We start from the raw sequence: 22,100 nt of genomic DNA, 5'->3' as shown, positions 1-22,100 counted from the left end.
TAGCTTCCTGGGAGGGCCCGGACGGTCTAAACTAAAGGGTGGTAACCCACTCGGAGCATTCGGGCAGACAATGTCCTGGCAATAGAACCAGGACGATTGCCAGTTCCTAACCGACTCGGATAGCTGAAGGGAGGGATAACTACTTTTCGTTTTCTTTGGAAATCCTAAACCCCCGCAGAGCTGGAGGATGTGTGTCTTATCATCAGACTGGCTAAGTTTCTTAACCGTTTGAGATCTAGCAGAGAAAACATATTTGAAGAGCCCCCAGTGGGGAGGACATCCTATGAAACACTCGCAGAGGGTGATGAATGCCGAAAGATGAGCTATCGCATTCGGCGGAAAGTGATGGAGCTGCGCCCCGAAGTAGTTCATAATACCTCGGAAGAAAGGATGGGGAGGCAGGGAGAAACCTCTGCCACGTGGCTGAGCAGCAGGACGCGCTCCCCCTCCATCGACACCGGCTCCATCTCGCCTTCCGGTAGCCTCCAAGACTTATCGACGACCATGTCGTGCTCCACCAGCTCCAGCACGTCGGTCTTCCTCACCGCGGAGGGGAGGAAGTCCCCCTGGATCCAGCCCGCCAGCAACGCCCGCTTCCGCCGCTGAGTGGAGGCCGCCCCCTTCTTCTTCTTCTTCACCTCAAGCTTGCTGGTCTGCCCCTTCGTCATGGCGAGGGCGACGGATCCGCAGAGGAGGAGGGGAAGGAGGTGGCTAGAGGTGTGCATGGAGTTGCGGGGAGGCGAGATCAATGGGAGGAAGACGAGCAGCGCAACAGGAAGGTCCGCCAGGAAGGCTTTAAAAGGTCTCCGACTGAATCACCTCCAGGTGGGCCCAAGATCTTATCCTCCCAACCGTCTGCTGCAAGATTAGTGGAGAAGATCGCGGCGCGGTAATCGAGGAGCCGAAATCTACTCGATGGCGATGACGTCATCCCCGCTGAGCGCGCGGTAACCGAAATTTGAGAATCCCGGAAATTCCGGCGCTGTGAGTATGACCGGTGTCGTCGAAAGATTCCGCGGAAGCAATAGGTCCCTCACGGTTCGTTTCGCTTGCATATTCACTCGGATCACTAGCCGCAAAGATAAAATGGATCGAGGCAGACAACACTAAGATCACCTCAATACCAGTCGGCTCCAAACTCCAGACATCACTTCATCGTTCCAGCCCCGATCCATTCGGGGACTAATGACGGGGTTATAGTCCCAGGGTAGGGTCATAGGTCTGCCCTATAGGTCCTACCCAAGGACTACCCTTCATAGGAGACAAGGCCCTTAGACAGTTCCGAGTGAACTAAGGACGCCCCCATCATCCAGTCGGCGACGGTCCACTCGGAGCATATCTAACGTGCCGACTGGAATCCACTATGTACATCGTAACCTCCTAGGAGGGCAATGGTCATACGTTTTCATACACCATAACTAGCATTTAAGGCTTACGTTACCAGTAACGCCAGCATTTACTCGCCACTACTCCACCCCTGTCCACCGGACCATTATGAAGGGCAGCGCACTCTATATAAGCCGCCCTTCACCACTGGTACAGGGGTTGGCACTTGCTGTAATCCCTTAATACACTCGACACAAAGCTCCCAAGAGCACTGAGACGTAGGACTTTTACCTCCACCGTAGAGGGGCCTGAACTCATACATCCTCGCCGTAGCTAAGGCTCTGCCCATATACTTTCGTACCCCGTACTTCTACTGTCAGACTTATACCCACGACAGTATCTCTTCGACAGAAATCAAGGCTTATCCATCTTCTCAAAATATCTCAAGCCGCTCTCCTCTTTCTCTTAGATCCATACATCTGGTAAGTCCTCGGGCACGAAGCGTCTTCCAGTCAAGCAGCCAACACACTTTTGCTGATTCTAGTAATTAGCAGCCATGGTTGTTCCTCATTTCTTGTAGCAAGCAACCCTTACTCCTCCCAGTACTCGGTTTTTGCAGCAAGCCATGACGCCCCAAGCTGTCAATTTGTGGATACGCGGTCACGCTGTTTGCGGTTGCTAGGAGCCACTAACGCGCCGTCAGGCCACACTGCCATGAAGCTCATAGCCGGTGCTACAAGGTCGGTGCTCGGCTACTATGGCCACCGGTGCTCTGCAACAATCGGGGGAGACCTCATGCGGCCGAGAGGCTCCTTCGAGCAGATCCGCAGATGAGTTTCTAAAACAACGACATTGTTGCGAAATGATGACACCAAAACTAGTGCAATTACGACAGAGCGGCAAGTTTTCGCAACATGGTCAGTGTTGCATTTTTTTGCAACGAATGTCTTGTTGCAGGAATACGACACAACGACGAGTTTCCGCAAATATGAACTTTGTTGTAAAAATATCTTCCGCAACAATACCTATGTTACAGAAAGACAAAGATTTATTTTTCCTACAACAAAACGATTATTTTTAAAACTCGACGGTTGTTACAGGAATTAATGGGTCCAAAGTTTATTTTTTTTACAACAAAACGATTGTTTGTGCAACTCGATCATTGTTTCAGAAATTATTAAACGTCCGGCCGAAGCCCCGCACGAGCAAATCGGATGGCTGGGCGCGTAGATCGGACAATCGTCGAGTGACAGTCGATGGTGCCTAGCAGCCTTTTTTTAAGCTCGTGTTTAAGAGGTGCAAAGCTGTTTTGTGGGCGAACTAACAAGACAAGACCCTCGCGCCCGATCCTTAGGGTTAGGGTTTTAGAAAACCCTGGCGTAGGGACAAAACCACGCGAATCCAACGGCCCAGCCCACCCCGAATCGCCTCAATCCCGACTCGACGCGTATCTCCGCGCCGTCCACTATAAAAATCCGGCAGCTCCGCATCGTCCCCCTCAGCTCCGCCTCCCTTCTGCTCTGCCCGCTTCTAACAAACGCACACACTCCCTCTCTCTCCGCGGCGCAGGTCGGAGGCTAAAACCCTAGACAGGCGACTATGACGGCGCCGGCGGACAAGGGGAAGAAGGCCAAGACCGACACCGACGTTGGCGAGGAGAACGAGCAGATCGACGGTGCCCTCGTCCTCTCCATCGAGAGGCTCCAGGAGATCCAGGACGAGCTCGAGAAGGTGAGCTGCCCCTCCCCCGATCTGATTTGTTGCGTCGTAAGTGTTGGGTTGGTTGCACAGCTGGGTTTCTCAGTTGGTTTATTGGACCGGGGTGATTTCGTCAAATTCGAGAGTACGTAATTTGGTGGAGGGGTTGCTGATTACTGTTTGGTAGACTTCTCCGCTACTCGTTGTCTTAGCTGCGCGGACTGGTGGTAGCAGCTGCACGGGATTACCGCAGGCCGTACTTGCTCAAAAGCTGTGATATTGCGAATTTTGTTGTTAGAACCTATATGAACTGAGGAGTGTATTCTATCGATTGATTCACGCGTGAGCTTCTGGCAAGTGAAATTTTAAATTTTAGAGTATTAAAAGGCACGCAAATTGTTTAGGAGGTTTCGTAGTGGACGGGCAATCAAGGGTTTATATGTAGGCTGTTTGAGGATTTATATCTATGCAGTAAACATTTTGAAATGCAAAAAATCATCTAATGTATTAATAAAATTCAATTTCCACGACTCCTCTTTTGGTTGGCATGTCCCAACTTAGTTAGTAAGATAACTCTAATAACCTAGTGGCTCAAGTTGGCGCCAGTTTGCAATTGAACTTCCCGGATGCAAGTGATTGAAGAAGTAAGTCTCGATTTTCATTTCTCGGCCCCATATTGGTTCCTGAGGTTGGTCTGCAAAGGCTGGATTCTAGATTGGCTACCACCCTCTCACAGCTCCATCTGGAGCTGCTAGTAACGAGTTTGAATTGTTTTGTCCAAATTTTGGATGTAAAAGTCAATTGATACTGGTAACTGGTTGGCTATAGAAAGTGTGCATGTTGCTTTCCTTGATTTAGACAATTACAATAAGCGTGAAGTTACTGTGCTTGCTTGTTTGCTGTCTTGCCACTACAGTATCTTATCGAATACACCAGACAGAAAGTGATTGACTTTTGTTTAGATGTCTTATTTGCTTCCCCAGCCAATTTTACTCACCAATTATTCCTTGACCAACTATTATTCAATTTCGCTTGGTTGGTAGAAACATAGTATGCTCATATTGGCCACAATGTGTACAGCTTGTTCTACAATCTCCTGGGCTAGGACATTGTGTTTGGTTTCCAGTGTTAACCGGGTTGTTGCCACTAGGATATGTAATCCTTAGTATACCTATTGTGCTTGACTGCAGTTTTTAAACGGCACTGGAAAATGAAAAAAAAGCATATCGTTCTTAGAAGTTGTGCAATATTACTCACTTAGAGCTATGGTTTAGCATCAAGAGGGGAGTTTTGTGACAGCACCACAAAGAATTGTTCAAATACCCGTGAGTGAGGCATAGCACTGATATGATGTCCCAAAGTCACCTTTCACGTTTTATGGTGCCTCAAGTCTATTAGGAAATGTTGAGTTCATCCATGATTATTTTAAAACTGCTCCTAGTTTCTTTTGTGTTTTAAGAGTTAGGCTGTCATGTAAAACCTTCTTTGTACATGCCCAAATGTGAAGTGGAGTTGCTTATGTTAATTTCATCCATTGCTAACAGGTTAATGAAGAAGCAAGTGATAAGGTTTTGGAGGTTGAGCAGAAGTACAGTGAGATTCGCAGACCTGTCTATCTTCGGAGGTGTGACATCATCAAAACAATTCCAGACTTTTGGCTGACAGCGGTATGCAGACTATTTATTACGCAATAACAGCTTTGATGTTTGTTGCAGCTGTCAATCAACATGTTCACATTCACATTCTTACGTATTATGTTATGTGCTGCTTGCAGTTTCTAAGTCATCCTCTCCTCAGTGAGCTTTTGACTGAAGAGGATCAAAAGGTATTTTATTTCTCTGACATGAAGTTGGTTTCTGTTTACTTGAAATATTATGTAACATAACATATAAGTTTTCATTTTGTCTGTTATAATAGATGTTCAAGTACTTGGAGTCTGTCGATGTGGATGATTCTAAAGATGTCAAGTCAGGCTACTCCATCACTCTTGTAAGTACCATTCCCTCTTGGTAATTATGATGCCTTAATTGCATCACTTGTGCCTAGGGCAAAAGGAAGTAATAGAAACTAGATGCAACTGATAAAATGCTCTATTCCACAATGGCATAACCTATGCTTAAGGGAGCTAGTGAAGAAAGGCGAATAATGGCCTTGTTCAGCCCAAGTCAAGGTCTATTGTTGATAAAACGTTCAATCTTTCATCTTAATTATACTCATGATCTCCTCTTTGTTTTGAACTGGCAGAACTTCTCTGAGAATCCCTACTTTGAAGACAGAAAGCTTACCAAGTCATATACCTTTGCTGATGATGGAACAACCACAATAAATGCCACTTCCATTAAGTGGAAAGAAGGAATGGTATTGTGCCCTCTCTAAGTTCTATATTGTAGCATTGGCTTGGATGGAGAAAATCTAATGCTCTTATGTGTGTGTTTGTATATATATATATATATATATATATATATATATATAGGAAATTAATGGGAATGCGATTAAGAAGAAAGGAAGCAAGCGCCCATTGGTTGAAGAAAGGTTAGTTTCTTATCTTGCCATGATTGCTGCAGATGGATGATGAAGTTGAATTATTCGGTGCTATTCCTTGACACCATACTGTAGGATATTTATGAATGGTAGTGAATGATTATTATTGTTGCTGATCACATGACCAAATAATCAAATATGCAGTTTTCATGCTGTGACAATGTGCATTCTATAGCAGTTTGTGAAAAGCTAATGGAATTGTGTAACTTTGTATCTTTGCTACTGAATGCCATTAGCAATTGTGCAAGGTCTTCGTGAAAGTAGGAAATATACAGTATTGTTGAAGACTTGAAGTCAAATTGAAGCTTTAAATAAATAAATGTATTGAAATGCTGAATCTCTATGTGTTATGCACGTTTATGTATGTGACCTGATGTTCCTTCAGTCCTATGAGCATTTTATGGCAACATGCTCATCTTGATTTTTATCTTGGCATAAATTATAACTCAAAGTGTAATTATCTTTCATTTCTATTGTTCCTGCTGCTTCAAGAATGCTTGGCAGTTGGCACCAATAAATGCCCCGCTTTGTTAAGTAGTATGTGAACCTTGTACTAAGTTATCATATTGCCCCATATACACACCTGGTGAATTTCATAGATGCTGGGCCATTTAGAAAATCTCCTAATCTTATTCTGCCATATTCAATATAATTTCTATGGCATGAGCATCTTGAAAAATGCTCAGATAGTATTCTATTCAACAACATATTTTGTTGTGGACATTGTTGCATGTTTTATCTGTGATTTTTGATAAGTTGGTGGACGAGATCTAAGCTTGTATTCTGTTTTTCTTGTAGTTTCTTCACCTGGTTCACCGATACAGAGCACAAGAGTCTTGCTGATGGGGTGCAAGATGAGGTAACAAAATCATGTCACTTATCTGGCCTTTGCTAGTAAACTTCTAGTGTTTATTTATCGTGATGATTTGGCAACTTGCTTTATGAGCTCTTGGTCTAGCAGATGCTTATGAGTTTTGAACTGCAGGTGGCAGAGATCATCAAAGAAGATTTGTGGCCGAACCCATTGAAATATTTCAACAATGTTAGTATTATGTTTGAGTTGATGCATAATTTTATTATTAAATTCCTCGTGTCTGGCCCTTACAGATGTTTTCTTGCAGGAGGTTGAAGAGTTTGAAGGAGATGATGAGGATGAAGAGGTAAGCTCTGTCTTAGCCTGTCGTTTACTTGGGACGGAACTTCCTAACATGTCTAGTTCAGCAAACAAACAGGGTAGCTTATTGCTTTCGTTTTATTATGTTTGCAGGGATCTGATGGCGAGGATGCTGATGCTGATGAGGATGAGGACGAGGAGCTCTGAGCCCTTGGTTGTCTTTGGTGCTTCCCTGATGAAGCGTTGTCTGCAGAGGCTGTGGTTGTCTGAAGGGTGAAGTCATGTGACCCTTTCAAGACTGTTTTGTTTTGTGTTTGACTTAGCTGGAACTTAGCCTTAGGAGCTGTTTAATGCGTTATCGTACTGTCGTATTTTCGACTTAAAGGAGACCTCTATATATCATAATCTGGCGATATCTATGACAACAATTTAACTTGCTGATGACTCTGGTCGTTGTTTGTGCTGCTGCAATATGATGCGCTTTCCGATGTATAAGTGATATGCATTAGTTTGCTAGTATTATAGTCGTCTGATCTATATGTGACATGCATCTGTTTGCTTAGGCCCTGTTTGTTTAAAAAGTCCTAGGACTTTTTTTGTCTCAACTAAAAAGTCCCTAGTCCCTACCTGTTTCTTTTCAGAGATTAAAACAGGGACTAGAGGTCATTAAATGACCTGCATTATTAAATGACATGCTAAAAGCAAGGACATTGTTGGAAAGAGTGTTAAAAAAGTTCTAAAAAGACTTTAACATAGGGACTTCTTTGATTAGTCCCAAATATTCTATTTTAGTCCCTAAAAATCCCATTGTTTCTTTCAGATGAGATTAAAAGAGACTTTTTTTTAATTCCTAAAGTAAAAAGTCCCTGTAAAGAAACACCTCCTAAGATTTCTTGCATAAATATAAGGTTGCCGCTCCGGCAGGAGTTTTCTTCCCGCTAGGCTCTAGCTGAGCCTGATGAATTAGTTTTGTGCAAGGTATCTCACTCCGTGACTTGCTACCAGGAAAAGAGTTTATTTGGCGGATGCATCTCTAGGGGCGTGTTTGGTTCAAGGGATGAACTAGATGGTTATGGGTATCCCTAACCAGTTGGCTATGGAAAGCCATCTTCTTTTTGTTTGATTTGAGTGGGTATGGTTAGTTCATATTTTTGTTTGGTTTGAAGGATAAAATATGATTGTGAATAGTCAAACAATTGTTTGGTTTTTAAGAGAAATCAAGAATAAGAGGTGTTGCGTCAAGTTTGTACTCCCTGTCACCATGAATCTCTAAAACAGAATGCCAAAAGGATGAGAGGATTGGTACGCAAGAACTTGCAACACAACAAACATAACTAATCAGTACACAACATCACACATACCATGCGTTGGTACAGTACACAGCAGCATGCACACCACACATCCATTTTTTTTAACAGAGAAAGGCTCCAACAGGTGCCAATTTATTCAACTCAAAGACAGTGTATATCATGGGTTACAGAAACTGCTTAGAAGTAAGAGTGAAAGAAACACTAGAATCTGAGAAAGAAGAGCTGAATAGAAGTCCTAGAAGATAACACGGGAACAAGAATCCCTGCTGGTGAACCACATGACTAACATGACAAGGCAGCCCAACAAAAGAAAAGGACATGAACTGCACTTCTGCTATCAAAGAAATATAGATACACCAGGGAGCAAACGCCAAGAACAATTGGACCAACAACTTCAGAATGTAGCTGGGCTGAGTTAACTTCTATCGAATCCTGAAGAAAGTAGTGAAAGAAGAGCACCAACAACTTCAGAATGTAGCTGGGCTGAGTTAACTTCTATCGAATCCTGAAGAAAGTAGTGAAAGAAGAGCATAGAGGCAGTTGTCCAGCCGTCCTCCAATAATCATTAGCCAAGCCTACAAAATCACAAACAAGTCACTTTGCATCTCCAGGAGTCCAGCCCTGCAACTAAAAAAAATGCAAAACAAGCAAAGCAGAGCATCTTGAACAGAGAAGAAGTATATAAACAAGAAGCAAAGAATTAATAATAGTGCATAGTGCGAATCGTAACACCAGGAATTTGAAGATTAGATAGAAGGGACACAACATTGCAAGAGGTGGAAGAGTGATTTCGAGCAAAGCAACAAATCTGAGTGTCCCTATTAGATGTGAAAACCTCATGAGCAAGGTTATGGGTAACTCCATTAACTTCTCTAGAAATATGAAACACTTTAGGATTTAAAGCTAGAGAGTGTTTGAAAAAAGTGGCAAGATCCTTTCTAATATTCCAAGGAATAGAGGGATCCAAGGTGTTGCCAAAACAACACATTTAGCAAGAGTAAGACAACCAGTTAAAAAAGCAGCATGCATAATATTGAGCTCACAGGCTATATTAGCAGCAGAAGCAAGAGCAATAGATTCAGCTTGCAAAGGAGTAGACGTAGAGGAAGCTGAGGTGTGGACTTGAATATTGATTTCTCCCTGCTCAGAAGGAATAGAAATATACTCCCTCCGTCCGGAAATACTTGTCCTAGAAATGTACAAAATTGATGTATCTATAACTAAAATAAGTCTAGATACATCTATTTCTAGGACAAGTATTTCCGGACGGAGGAAGTATATACCAACATGTGTGGCCACTTTTCCTCGTGGAAGGCCAGATTTTTTTCTTCTAAAAGCTGCATCAGAATAAATTTTGGCTCCAACAATTAAAAGATCATACGTGAGAGTATCACGTGGCAAAGGAAGTTGATTGCTAGTAGGAATTTGTTGAACCTGTTGATTCTTAGTAGAAAGACCAGAAATGACATCATGAGAGTTCAAATTTAAGGCACCAACAACAATGCTAACTTGATAAGGAAGAGCTTTGTTTCTATCAAAAAGAAAATCATTTCTAGCTTTCTAAAGACACCATAGAAAATTTAGGATATTCGGAATAGAACCGTGTGGGCCACTCATTTGAATAAAAGCAGCAAGCACTGAATGCATGAGAAACCAAGGAGAGGAAAACCAGGCCACACGAGCAAGATGAGAAAGGAAAAAAAGATGAAACTCATCCTCCGGTTAACCAGATCGAAAACACATTAAAGTAATATGAATCGAGAAACGACCAACACGCATACCCGTAGGCAAGGCTTTTCTTAGAAGTCTCCACACAAAAGTTTGCACCCTAGGAAGCATATTTTGTATTTCCAAAATAATTTAAAAATATTTTTCAAATACAAAGAAACAACACTAGAGGCATGTCTAGGATTAGCATGGATATCTTGTAAACACAATTTATAAGCAGTTTTGAAGGAGTAAATACCATTTGGAGTAAGATCCGAGCACAAAAAATCTGGAACTTCATCATCAACAATATTAGTATGAGCAATAATGGAAGTGAGAGGTTGCTGGAAAAGTGAGAACATAAGAGTTTGATTCCAAATCCTTTGTCCTAGAAGCCAAAGATCCTTAACCAATGCAGGGTACACAAAACCAACTTGTTGAGGAATAAGATGATCATGAATGGAACTCCAATTACTACACCAAGGTGTGCTCCAAATGGAAATGTTACCATGCGTTATCTGATAGAAATAATGAGATTTAAGCTTAGGTAACATTTTGAGAATGGAAGCTGAAAAAGTAGATTTGGGAGGAGCAGGAGTAGTAGTCCAAATGGAAGCATTAGGGAAATACTTAGATTTAAGCGCAAGATACAAATGAGAAGAAGGGGCTTTAGCTAACCTCCAAGCAGAAGTTAAAATCAGACTTTCATTGATGGCCTTTAAGTTCCTTATACCTAGACCTCCTTCATCTTTGGAGCTGCAAATGTCTTTCCATGCTCTAAGACAAAGACTCTTTGTAGAGTCATTTTCTCGAACACGTGTCCACCAAAAATTTCTAATAATAGTCATAAGCTTAGCAATGAATTTCTTAGTGAACAAGATTTTAGCCATATAGTAGACGTGAATGGTCGAGAAAACATAACAAATCAGCTCAAGACGGGCATCATGAGAAAGCATGTTGGCTTTATAAGAAGGCAATTTTTAAAAGAATTTTTCTTGAACAAAATTATAAGTAAGAACTTTGTTTTTAGCAGGAAGAATTAACGAGTGACCATGATGAGTAAAATTTGCATCCAAAGAAGAAACAGGGAAAATCTGCTTGATGTCCTGCATAGCATTAGGAGAAAAATGAGAGCTGAAAAGAACATAAGATTTAGTCTAGTTTGGAGTTTGACCAGAAATAACATAAATTTGGTTTATTAGATTAGCCATGGTGTGAGCTTCTTGCAAAGTGGCCTGTCCACAAACCAATAAGTCATCCACAAATAAAAGAGAGTGAATGGAGGGGCAATTTGGTCTAAGAGAGATATCGTGAAGTTGATGGGCAGCAAGAGCTTCTTTAAGGGCAATGGAGAGTTCATTGATAGCAATAACAAATAAATAAGGAGACGAAGGACAACCTTGACGAATACTGGTACTTGTGATTTGTGTTGGGTTTTTCGTGAAGAGCAACGGGTTATCGCATCACAATGTGGGTAAGTACTTCCCTTAGTTATGAAACCAAGGTTTATCAAACCAATAGGAATATCAACAACAACCGTATTTAGCGGCTCCACACAAAAGAACAAACAACTTGCACCCAACGCAAGCAAGAGGTTTGTCAATCCCCTTGGTCTTGCTATTTGCAAGCAAGTGAGATGTGCAGATAATTGTAGATGATTGTAAATTGGAAAATAAAATGGAAACAAGTAAATGGCAGCAAGGTATTGAAGGTTTTGTAAATATATACTGAATAGACCCGGGAGACATAGTTTTCCTAACGACATCTCTCATGAGAACAACATATGACGGGTACACAAATCACTGTTGGGCAATTGATAGAAAAGCAAATAGTTATGCCTTATTCGCGACAATGATCATGTGTATATAGGCACCACGTCTATAAACAAATAGACCGACTCATGCCTGCACCTATTACTATTACTCCACTTATCGACCGCTATCCAGCATGCATCTAGAGTATTAAGTAAAATAGAGTAATGCATGGAGAACAATGACATGATGTAGACAAAGTAAACTCAAGCAATATGAATAAACCTCATCGTGTTATCCTTAGTAACAACAACACAAAGACATCTTGTCCCCTTCTGTCACTGGGATACAAAAATTCGCTAGGTTGAACCTACTACAACGCACCTCTCTCACCTAAGAAATATCAATCTAGCTGGCCAAACTATTTCAATAGATCGGAGAGAATTACGAAGCTATCATAATCATGCACATAAGAATCATATTAGTATTCAGAGAATACTCAAATATTTATCATGACTAATCTAAACATAAACCCACAATTCGTTGGATCGCAATAAATGCATCGCACAAAAGTATTACATCATATGGATCAAAGCGAAGATGCGATGATCATTGCATTGAAGATCAAGAGAGAGAGAGAGATTGCCATCTAGGTACTAGTTATGGACCCGTAGGTGTGTGGTGAACTACTCACACATCATCATGAGGGCAGCAAGGTTCATGAAGAGGCCCTCCATGATCGGTTGCACCTTCGGTAGGGTGCTGGAACGGAGCTCAAGATGGCCTCCCGTTGGAACAGAGATTTGCGGTGGCGTAAAAAGTGTTTCAGGACTGCCTCTCAAGTTTTTAGGATGTATGAGAATTTGTAAGCCAGAGAACAGAGTCGAGAGGGCCTCGAGGGCCCCACAAGACAACAGGGCGCCCCCAGGCCACGCCGTGTTAGCTTGTGGGGCCCTCGGGGGGCATTCAACCTTCATTCGATTGTCGTTGGTCTTCTTTTGGTCCAGAAAAAATCTCCAAAAAGTTTCAAGTCAATTGGACTTCGTTTGGTATTGAAAACCTGAAAAGTGAAAAATCTATAGAAAACAACAAGTGGCAGTGGGCATCGTGTCAATAGGTTAGTGCTCAAAATAAATATAAGTTGGTAAATAAATACCCAAAAGTATTCTAGAATGATAATATATCAGTACGAAACAATAAAAAAATATAGATACGTTGGAGACGTATCAAGCATCCCCAAGCTTAATTTGTGCTCGTCCTCGAGTAGGTAAATGATAAAAACAGAATTTTTGATATGACATGCTACCCATTATGTAACCTTATGCATGTATGCTCATTGAGAAACGATGAATTAACAAATATTAACATAGAATACTTATAAGTATAAGCAACAAAATCATTAATCTTTCATAAGCAACAAAATCATTAATCTTTCAAAGTATACGATCCTCCACGATTGTTTTACCCCCATTCATCTTATTATATTAGCAAGGCATAGCTCCATATTCACCCCATTAATACAAATGTCAAGCACCACAATGTCCAAGTGAGGCAATTGGATCGTACTTTTTAATATGCATCAACTTTTTATTCTTCACGCAATACATGAGTGTGAACCATTGGACATAGCATGTAGGTGGAATGGAATATGGTGGTAGGTATCAAAGGGGTAAAAAGTGGAGAATATAGTCTCACATCAACTAGGCATACCAACGGGATATGGAGATGCCCGTCGATAGATATAGATGCAAGGAGTAGGGATTGCCATGCAAATGATGCACTAGAGCTATAAGTGTATGAAAGTTCAACTGAAGCTACGTGGGGTGTGCATCCAACTTGCTTGCTCATGAAGACCTCGGGTATTTGAGGAAGCCCATCATTGGAATATACAAGACAAGTTTATGGAAAAGTGATTCCCACTAGCATAAGAATGGTATGACATGAGACTCTCTATATGAAGAACAAGGTGCGACTTTGAGGCACAAGCCTGGTAAAGGATAGTAGCAAAGTCCTTTCTCTCTTTTTCTCTCATTCAATTTATTATTATTATGGTGGGCTCATTTGGCCTCCCTCATTTTTATTTCCTCACTCGGACAATGCTCTAATAATGATGATCATCACACTTTTATTTACTTACAACTCAATATGAAGACTGATAGGATGATATGACTCCGTATGAATGCCTCTCACAGTGTACCAGGATGTGCAAAGATCTAGCGTGACATGTATAAAAAATATGATGAACGGTGGCTTTGCCACAAATATTATGCCACCTCTATATGATCATGCAAAGCATTATGATGATGAACGAACTAGTCATGTGAAGTGACGATGTAATTTGCATGTTAATATATCTTGGAATGGCTATGGAAAGGCCATGTTAGGTAGATATGGTGGCTATTTTGAGGAAGATATAAGAAGGCTTATGTGCAACGGAGTGTGTCATGTGACGGGGTTTCGATGCATTGACGAAAGTTGCACCGTTCCTCGAGGTAAGAATAGGCAATGCAAGGTACCGAAGAGGCTAGAAAATATGATGAGGTGAGATTGCGTATGTCCATGGTGTCACATTAGTTATAAAAAACTCATATACTTACTGAAAAGTTTTACTAGTTTTATCACAAATCAAAGTACTACTCGCATGCCCCGAGGGAGAGGGTTGGGAGGAATTAACTATTGCATGGCTCTGACTTGAAACAATACTAGGATTTCAACGAGGAATAGAAATGCTCATACATCATCACCATGCCCTTTTAATTTTTAGACAAACATGAAGTTAACATCTCTTAATATCGACACCACACACATCATCACCTGGCGTGTTGATGTAGACATGTAAGTCAGCCGCGATGTATGAAAACCAACATGGATAGCGAGTTGACCACGTCGTTGTAAGCCATCGCGGATGACGAGTCGACCGTGTCATAAGACAGCGAGGATGGCGAGTTGGCACATCATTTGTAAGCCGACATGAACGATGAGTCGATCGCGTCGAGTTGATGTAGATCGTACCATGGGGCGACGACTCGCGTGCTTCCGTTGGGCGGCTCGAGCGAGCATGCACGACACCGGCATGAGGATGTAGACCGGGCCGCGGGGGCGGCGGCTCACGTGCTTCTGTTGGGCGGCTCGAGCGAGCAAGCACGACACCAGCATGAGGACGTAGACCGGACCGCGGGAGCGGCGACTTGCGCGCATCCGTTGTGCGTCTCGAGCGAGCAGGCACGACACCGGCGTGATGATGTAGGCAAGACCACGGGGATAGCAGCTCGGCCACGATGTTGTACCCCGGTGTGGACACGCGATTCGGCCACGACGTTGTAAGACGACGCGAATGCACGAGTCGGCCGCTGCGCTGTTGATGTTTACTAGGCTCTGTATGCTTAGTATAACGCCACTTTTGTACTTCTATTATCCTACATAAAATATATTGCAATGCTGAGTAATTGTCTTCAGATAAATAATGTGTACTAAAAATAGATAGGAAAGATAGCACCTAATTTATTTTTGTCGGATAAATACAGACGTTGATGTTAAATAATGCAGGTACCCCTCGTCCCCTCGCGTCGCTCCCACGAGCGACCGAGGGGATAACCCTAGCCGCCGACGTGCACCCCTCTCCCTTTCGTCCCTCCCCTCGCCGCCACCTATCCGTGTCGCCGGGCAAAGCCCGGTGGGTGCTAGGGGCGGCGAGGCCCTTTCTCTCCTCGCTCATGGGAGATTAGCGCGGGGGGCGCTCCCTGGTAGCGACGCGACGCGGATCCGGGGCTCGGCGGCGCTCGGCCCTGCTCGGCTGTGCTCGATGGCGGCATTGCGGAGCGGCATGCCAAGAGTGGAGGGCTGGACGCGGGTGGTTCCGGGTGGATGCGTGACCGGGGTGGCAGCGGCAGCTTCGGCTAGATCCGCCCCCCGGGCGGCGCGGGCGACATTGGCTCTATTCGAGGAGGGCCTGGCGGCCGATGGGCGGCTTAGGAGATGGTGCCTGGCGATGGGGCGCCAGCGCGTCACTTTGGTGGTACCGGTCAGGGTGCCGGCTCCTTTGGAGGCCCTCTTTGGCGGCGGGGCGCGGTTAATCCGGCTGTCCTCGTCGGCGAACGGCGGGTGGCTGCCCCTTCTCGCGTGGATCTGGCCGGCGGCCGTGGTAGGGCATTAGGGGCGACAAATGGGAGGCTGTTGGAGGGATGGCCAGACCGACTGCTCGTCACTGGCGCTGGGGCACCGGTCCGGACGAGCTCCGCTCCCCCTCCCCTCTTCTAGGCTTGGTCCCCTAGCTGAAAATCGATGTTGTGGGGTTGGACGGCCACCGACGGTTCTGTTGATGCTTGGGTCCTGTCGATCGGCTCAAGCCGTCACCTTTGATGGTCTGCGGAGTATATGGAAGCGGGGCGGCGGCCATGGTGGTGGGAGCTGCTGGCTTGTGGGCGGAGCTCGCAGCTCGGGTGCTCACATGCTCGTTGCCATGGCCGCATGGGCGGTATGGGGGCGGGCCTTCGACGATCTACGGTGGTGGTGTGGCCGACGATCTCCTGCCGTGTCGTACCACGGGCGGAAGCGGAGGGTGGTGGCCGAGGTGAAAACCTCGTCTGGTTCGGACCAGACTAATGGCGGCGGCGTCCAGTGGTTCGGACCAGACTGATGGCGGCGGCGTCCAGTGGTTCGTACCAGCCCTGCGTCCTTCGTCGTACTCCGAGAGAAAATCTCGATTCAGTGGATTGGGCGGTGGCGGCTCTTCGGTGTCGTTTCTGTTGGGGAACGTAGTAATTTCAAAATTTTACTACGCCACACAAGGATCTATCTATGGAGAAACCAACAATGAGGAAAGGGGTAGAGCATCTTCATACCTTTGAAGATCGCTAAGCGAAAGCGTTGCTAGAACGTGGTTGATGGAGTCGTACTCGCAACGATTCAGATCGCAGTGGATTCTGACCTCCGCGTTCAACACACGTGCAGCCCGGTGACGTCTCCAACGCCTTGATCCAGCAAGGAGGGACGAGAGGTTGAGGGAGAGCTCCGGCAGTATGACGGCGTGGTGACGGTGGAGCTGCGTGGTACTGCGAGAGGGCTTCGCCAAGCACTACGGAGGACGACGAGGAGGAGTAGGGCTGCGCTGTGGAGAGAGGCAATTGTGTCTCAAAACAGCCCCAAACCCTCCACTATATATAAGAGGAGAGGGAGGAGGGTGCCCACCCTTAGGGTTTCCCACCCTAAGGGGTGCGACATCCCTAGATGGCCAAGGGGCGGCGGCCAAGGGTGGAGGCGCCCTAGGGTGGGCCTTGAGGCCCAAGGCAGCCCCTCCACGCCTAGGGTTTGGCCCCCTCCATCCCTTGCTGCGCCTTGGGCCTTTAGTGGTGGCACACCAACCCACCTAGGGGCTGGTTCCCATCCACTCTCGGCCCAGGTAGCAGTTTGGGGCTGGTGGCCCTTTCCGGTGGACCCCCGGAACCCTTCCAGTTGTCCCGGTACATTACCGATGACGCCCGAAACACTTCCCGCGATCAAATCCTCACTTCCTATATATGAATCTTTACCTCCAAACCATTCCGGAACTCCTCATGATGTCCGAGATCTCATCCGGGACTCCGAACAACCTTCAGTAACCACGTACACTATTCCCATATAACCCTAGCGTCATCGAACCTTAAGTGTGTAGACCCTACGGGTTCGGTAAGCATGCAGACATGACCGAGACACCTCTCCGGTCAATAACCAATAGAGGAGTCTGTATATCCATGTTGGTTCCCACATGTTCCACAATGATCTCATCGGATGAACCACAATGTCAGGGATTCGATCAACCCCGTATGCAATTCCCTTTGTCTACCGGTATGATACTTGCCCGAGATTCGTCGTCGGTATCCCTATACCTTGTTCAATCTCCTTATCGGTGAGTCTCTTTACTCGTTCCGTAACACATCATATCGTGACTAAATCCTTAGTCACATTGAGCTTATTATGATGATAGATTACCAAGTGGGCCCAGAGATACCTCCCCGTCGCACGGTGTGACAAATCCGAGTCTCGATTCATACAACCCAACAGATACTTTCAGAGATACCTATAGTGCACCTTTATAATCACCCAGTTAAGTTGTGATGTTTGATACACCCAAAGCACTCCTACGGTAACCGGGAGTCACACAATCTCATGGTCTAAGGAAATGATACTTGACATTAGAAAAGCTTTAGCAGACGAACAACACGATCTAGTGCTATGCTTAGGATTGGGTCTTGTCCATCACATCATTCCCCAATGATGTGATCCCGTTATCAATGACATCAAATGTCCATGATCAGGAAACCATGATCATCCATTAATCAACGAGCTAGCCAACTAGAGGCTCACTAGGGATACATTGTGATCTATATATTCACGCATGCATTAAGGTTTCCGGTTAATACAGTTATAGCATGAATAATACACCATCTGTCCCAAAATAACCGTCTTAACTTTATACTAGCTCTAGTATAAATTTCTACCAAGCTTAAGACACTTATTTTGGGACGGAGGGAGTAGACAATTATTATGAACCAGTAAATATTGGGGAACGTCGCATGGGAGACAAAAATTTTCCTACGCGCACGAAGACCTATCATGGTGATGTCCATCTACGAGAGGGGATTTCCGATCTACGTACCCTTGTAGATCGCACAGCAGAAGCGTTAAGAAACACGGTTGACGTAGTGGAACGTCCTCACGTCCCTCGATCCGCCCCGCGAACCGTCCCACGAACCGTCCCGCGATCCGTCCCATGATCCGCTCCGATCTAGTGCCGAACGAACGGCACCTCCGCGTTCAGCACACGTACAGCTCGACGATGATCTCGGCCTTCTTGATCCAGCAAGAGAGACGGAGAGGTAGATGAGTTCTCCGGCAGCGTGACGGCGCTGCGGAGGTTGGTGGTGATCTCAGCAGGGCTTCGCCCGAGCTCCGCAGAAACGCGATCTAGAGGAAAAACCGTGGAGGTATGTGGTCGGGCTGCCGTGGCAAAAGTTGTCTCAAATCAGCCCTAAAACCCACCTATATATAGGAGGGAGGGAGGGGAGGAGGCAGCCTCAAAACCTAAAGGTTTGGCCGAAATTGGAGGTGGAGGAGTCCTACTCCAATCCTACTTGGAGTAGGATTCCACCTTCCCACTTGGAAACTCTTTCCACCTTGTGTTTTTTCCTTCTCAAACCTTATGGGCCTTAGTGGGAACTTACTCCAGCCCACTAGGGGCTGGTTTATCTATTCCCATAGCCCATGAGAGCCCTTGGGGCGTGAAACCCCTCCTGATGGTCTCCGGCACCCCTCCCGGCACTCCCAGTACACTACCGATGAGCCCGAAACTTTTCCGGTAATGCACGAAAACCTTCCGGTAACCAAATGAGGTCATCCTATATATCAATCTTCGTTTCTGGACGATTCCGGAAACCCTCGTGGCGTCCGTGATCTCATCCGGGACTCCGAACAACATTCGGTAACCAACCATATAACTCAAATACGCATAAAACAACGTCGAACCTTAAGTGTGCAGACCCTGTGGGTTCGAGAACTATGTAGACATGACCCGCGAGACTCCTCGGTCAATATCCAATAGCGGGACCTGGATGCCCATATTGGATCCTATATATTCTACGAAGATCTTATCATTTGAACCTCAGTGCCAAGGATTCATGTAATCCCGTATGTCATTCCCTTTGTTCTTCGGTATGTTACTTGCCTGAGATTCGATCGTCAGTATCCGCATACCTATTTCAATCTCGTTTACTGGAAAGTCTCTTTACTCGTTCCGTAATACAAGATCCCGCAACTTACACTAAGTCACAATGCTTTCAAGGCTTGTGTGTGATGTTGTATTACCGAGTGGACCCCGAGATACCTCTCCGTCACACGGAGTGACAAATCCCAGTCTCGATCCATACTAACTCAACGAACACCTTCGGAGATACCTGTAGAGCATCTTTATAGTCACCCAGTTACGTTGCGACGTTTGATACACACAAAGCATTCCTCCGGTGTCAGTGAGTTATATGATCTCATGGTCATAGGAACAAATACTTGACACGCAGAAAACAGTAGCAACAAAATGACACGATCAACATGCTACGTCTATTAGTTTGGGTCTAGTCCATCACATGATTCTCCTAATGATGTGATCCCGTTATCAAGTGACAACACTTGCCTATGGTCAGGAAACCTTGACCATCTTTGATCAACGAGCTAGTCAACTAGAGGCTTACTAGGGACAGTGTTTTGTCTATGTATCCACACATGCACTGTGTTTCCAATCAATATAATTATAGCATGGATAATAAATGATTATCATGAACAAAGAAATATAATAATAACTAATTTATTATTGCCTCTAGGGCATATTTCCAACAGTATCCCACTTGCACTAGAGTCAATAGTCTAGTTCACATCACCATGTGATTCCAACGAATCCAACACCCATATAGTTATGGGGTCTGATCACGTCTTGCTCGTGAGAGAGGTTTTAGTCAACGGTTCTGAAACTTTCAGATCCGTGTGTTCTTTACAAATCTTTATGTCATCTTATAGATGCTGCTACTATGTGCTATTCGGAAATACTCCAAATATCTACTCTACTATACGAATCCGTTTCACTACTCATAGTTATTCGGATTAGTGTCAAAGCTTGCATCGACGTAACCCTTTACGACGAACTTTTTAACCACCTCCATAATAGAGAAAAATTCCTTAGTCCATCAGTTACTACGGATAAATTTTGACCGCTGCTAGTGATTCAATCATGGATCACTCTCTGTACCTCTCAACAGACTTTGAGTCAAGGCACACATCAGGTGCGGTACCCAGCATGGCATACTTCAGATTCTACGGCCAAGGCATAGAAGACGACCTTCATCTATTCTCTTTATTCTGCCGGGGTCGGGTGTTGAGTCTTACTCAAATTCACACCTTACAATGCAACCAAGAACTCCTTCTTTGCTGATCTATTTTGAACTCCTTCAAAAACTTGTCAAGGCATGCATCTTTTTGAAACTTCTATCAAGCGCTTTTGATCTATCTCCATAGATCTTTGATGCTCAACGTTCAAGTAGCTCAATCCAGGTATTCCTTTGAAAAAATCCTTTCAAACAACCTTTTATGCTTCACAGAAATTCTACATTACTTCTGATCAACAATATGTCAACCACATATACTTATCAGAAATTCTATAGTGCTCCCACTCACTTCTTTGGAAATACAAGTTTCTCATAAACCTTGTACAAACCCAAAATCTTTGATCATCTCATCAAAGTGTATATTCCAACTCCGAGATGCTTGCACCAGTCCATTGAAGGATCGCTGGAGCTTGCATACTTGTTAGTATCTTTAGGATCGACAAAACCTTCTGGTTGTATCACATACAATGTTTGCTCAAGGAAACCGTCGAGGAAACAATGTTTTGACATCCTCTGTGCAATATTTCATAAATAATGCAGCAACTACTAACATAATTCTAACAGACTTTTAGCATCGCTATGAGTGAGAAAGTCTCATCATAGTCAACTGTTTGATCTTGTCGGAAACATCTTTGCGACAAGTCGAGCTTTTCTTAATAGTGACTTATCACCATCATCGTCTGTCTTCCTTTTAAAGATCCATCTTTACTCAATAGTACTATGACCATCAAGTAGTTCTTCCAAAGTCTACACTTTGTTTTCATACATGGATCCTCTCTCGGATTTCATGGCTTCCAGCCATTTGTAGGAATCCGGGCCCACCATTGCTTTCTCCATAACTCGTAGGTTCACTGTTGCTCAACAACATGACCTCCAAGATAGGGTTACCGTACCACTCTGCAGTAGTACGCGACCTTGTCAACCTACAAGGCTTGTAGTAACTTGATCCGATGCTCGATGATCACCATCATCAGCTTTCACTTCAATTGGTGTAGGCGCCACATGAACAACTTCCTGCGCCGTGCTGCACACTGGTTGAAGTGATGGTTCAATAACCTCATCAAGTTCTACCACCCTCCCACTCAATTCTTTCGAGAGAAACCTTTCCTCGAGAAAGGATCCGCTTTTAGAAACAAACACTTTGCTTTCGGATCCGAGATAGGAGATGTACCCAACTGTTTTGGATATCCTATGAAGATGCATTTATCTGCTTTGGGTTCGAGCTTATCAGACTGAAACTTTTTCACATAAGTGTCGAAGCCCCAAACTTTCAAGAAACGACTGTTTAGATTTCTCTAAACCTCAGTCTATACTGTGTCATCTCAACGGAAATATGCGGTGCCCTATTTAAAGTGAATGTGGTTGTCTCTAATGCATAACCCATAAACGATAGTGGTAATTCGATAAGATACATCATAGTATGCACCATATCAAATAGGGCGTGGCTAAGACGTTCAGACACATCATCACACTATGGTGTTCCAGGTGGCATGAACTGCGAAACAATTTCCACATTGTCTTAACTGCGTACCAAAACTCGTAACTCAGATATTCATCTCTATGATCATATCGTAGACTGTTTATCCTCTTGTCACGACGATCTTCACTCTAAAATAGCTTTGAACTTTTCAACATTTCAGACTTGTGATTCATCAAGTAAATACTCCTGTATCTACTCAAATCATCAGTGAAGTAAGAACATAATGATATCCACTGCGTGCCTTAGCACTTATTGGACTGCACACAT

The 22,100-nt window shown here is 44.4% G+C and overlaps 1 protein-coding gene across 1 annotated transcript; it reads left to right on the top strand.

Moving 5' to 3' along the window:
- Nucleotides 1-2,700: 2,700 nt before the first annotated feature.
- Nucleotides 2,701-7,120, top strand: LOC123401337 (NAP1-related protein 2). The gene is made up of 10 exons (XM_045095121.1): nt 2,701-3,057; nt 4,569-4,691; nt 4,799-4,849; nt 4,942-5,013; nt 5,269-5,382; nt 5,498-5,556; nt 6,364-6,424; nt 6,551-6,607; nt 6,687-6,725; nt 6,833-7,120. The coding sequence occupies exons 1-10, from the start codon at nt 2,926-2,928 to the stop codon at nt 6,884-6,886; spliced, it is 762 nt and encodes a 253-aa protein (XP_044951056.1). The 5' UTR covers nt 2,701-2,925; the 3' UTR covers nt 6,887-7,120.
- Nucleotides 7,121-22,100: the final 14,980 nt, after the last annotated feature.

The sequence above is a fragment of the Hordeum vulgare genome, chromosome 6H (assembly GCF_904849725.1).
Source record: "Hordeum vulgare subsp. vulgare chromosome 6H, MorexV3_pseudomolecules_assembly, whole genome shotgun sequence".
Taxonomy (NCBI): domain Eukaryota; kingdom Viridiplantae; phylum Streptophyta; class Magnoliopsida; order Poales; family Poaceae; genus Hordeum; species Hordeum vulgare.
This window is presented reverse-complemented; position numbering and strand designations above follow the sequence as displayed.

Coding starts and splice junctions, on each gene's coding strand:
- LOC123401337 (XM_045095121.1), top strand. CDS start 2,926: ATGACGGCGCCGGCGGACAAGGGGAAGAAGGCCAAGACCGACACCGAC. Junction 5,014..5,268: donor CAGGCTACTCCATCACTCTT/GTAAGTACCATT, acceptor TTGAACTGGCAG/AACTTCTCTGAGAATCCCTA. Junction 6,425..6,550: donor CTGATGGGGTGCAAGATGAG/GTAACAAAATCA, acceptor TTTGAACTGCAG/GTGGCAGAGATCATCAAAGA.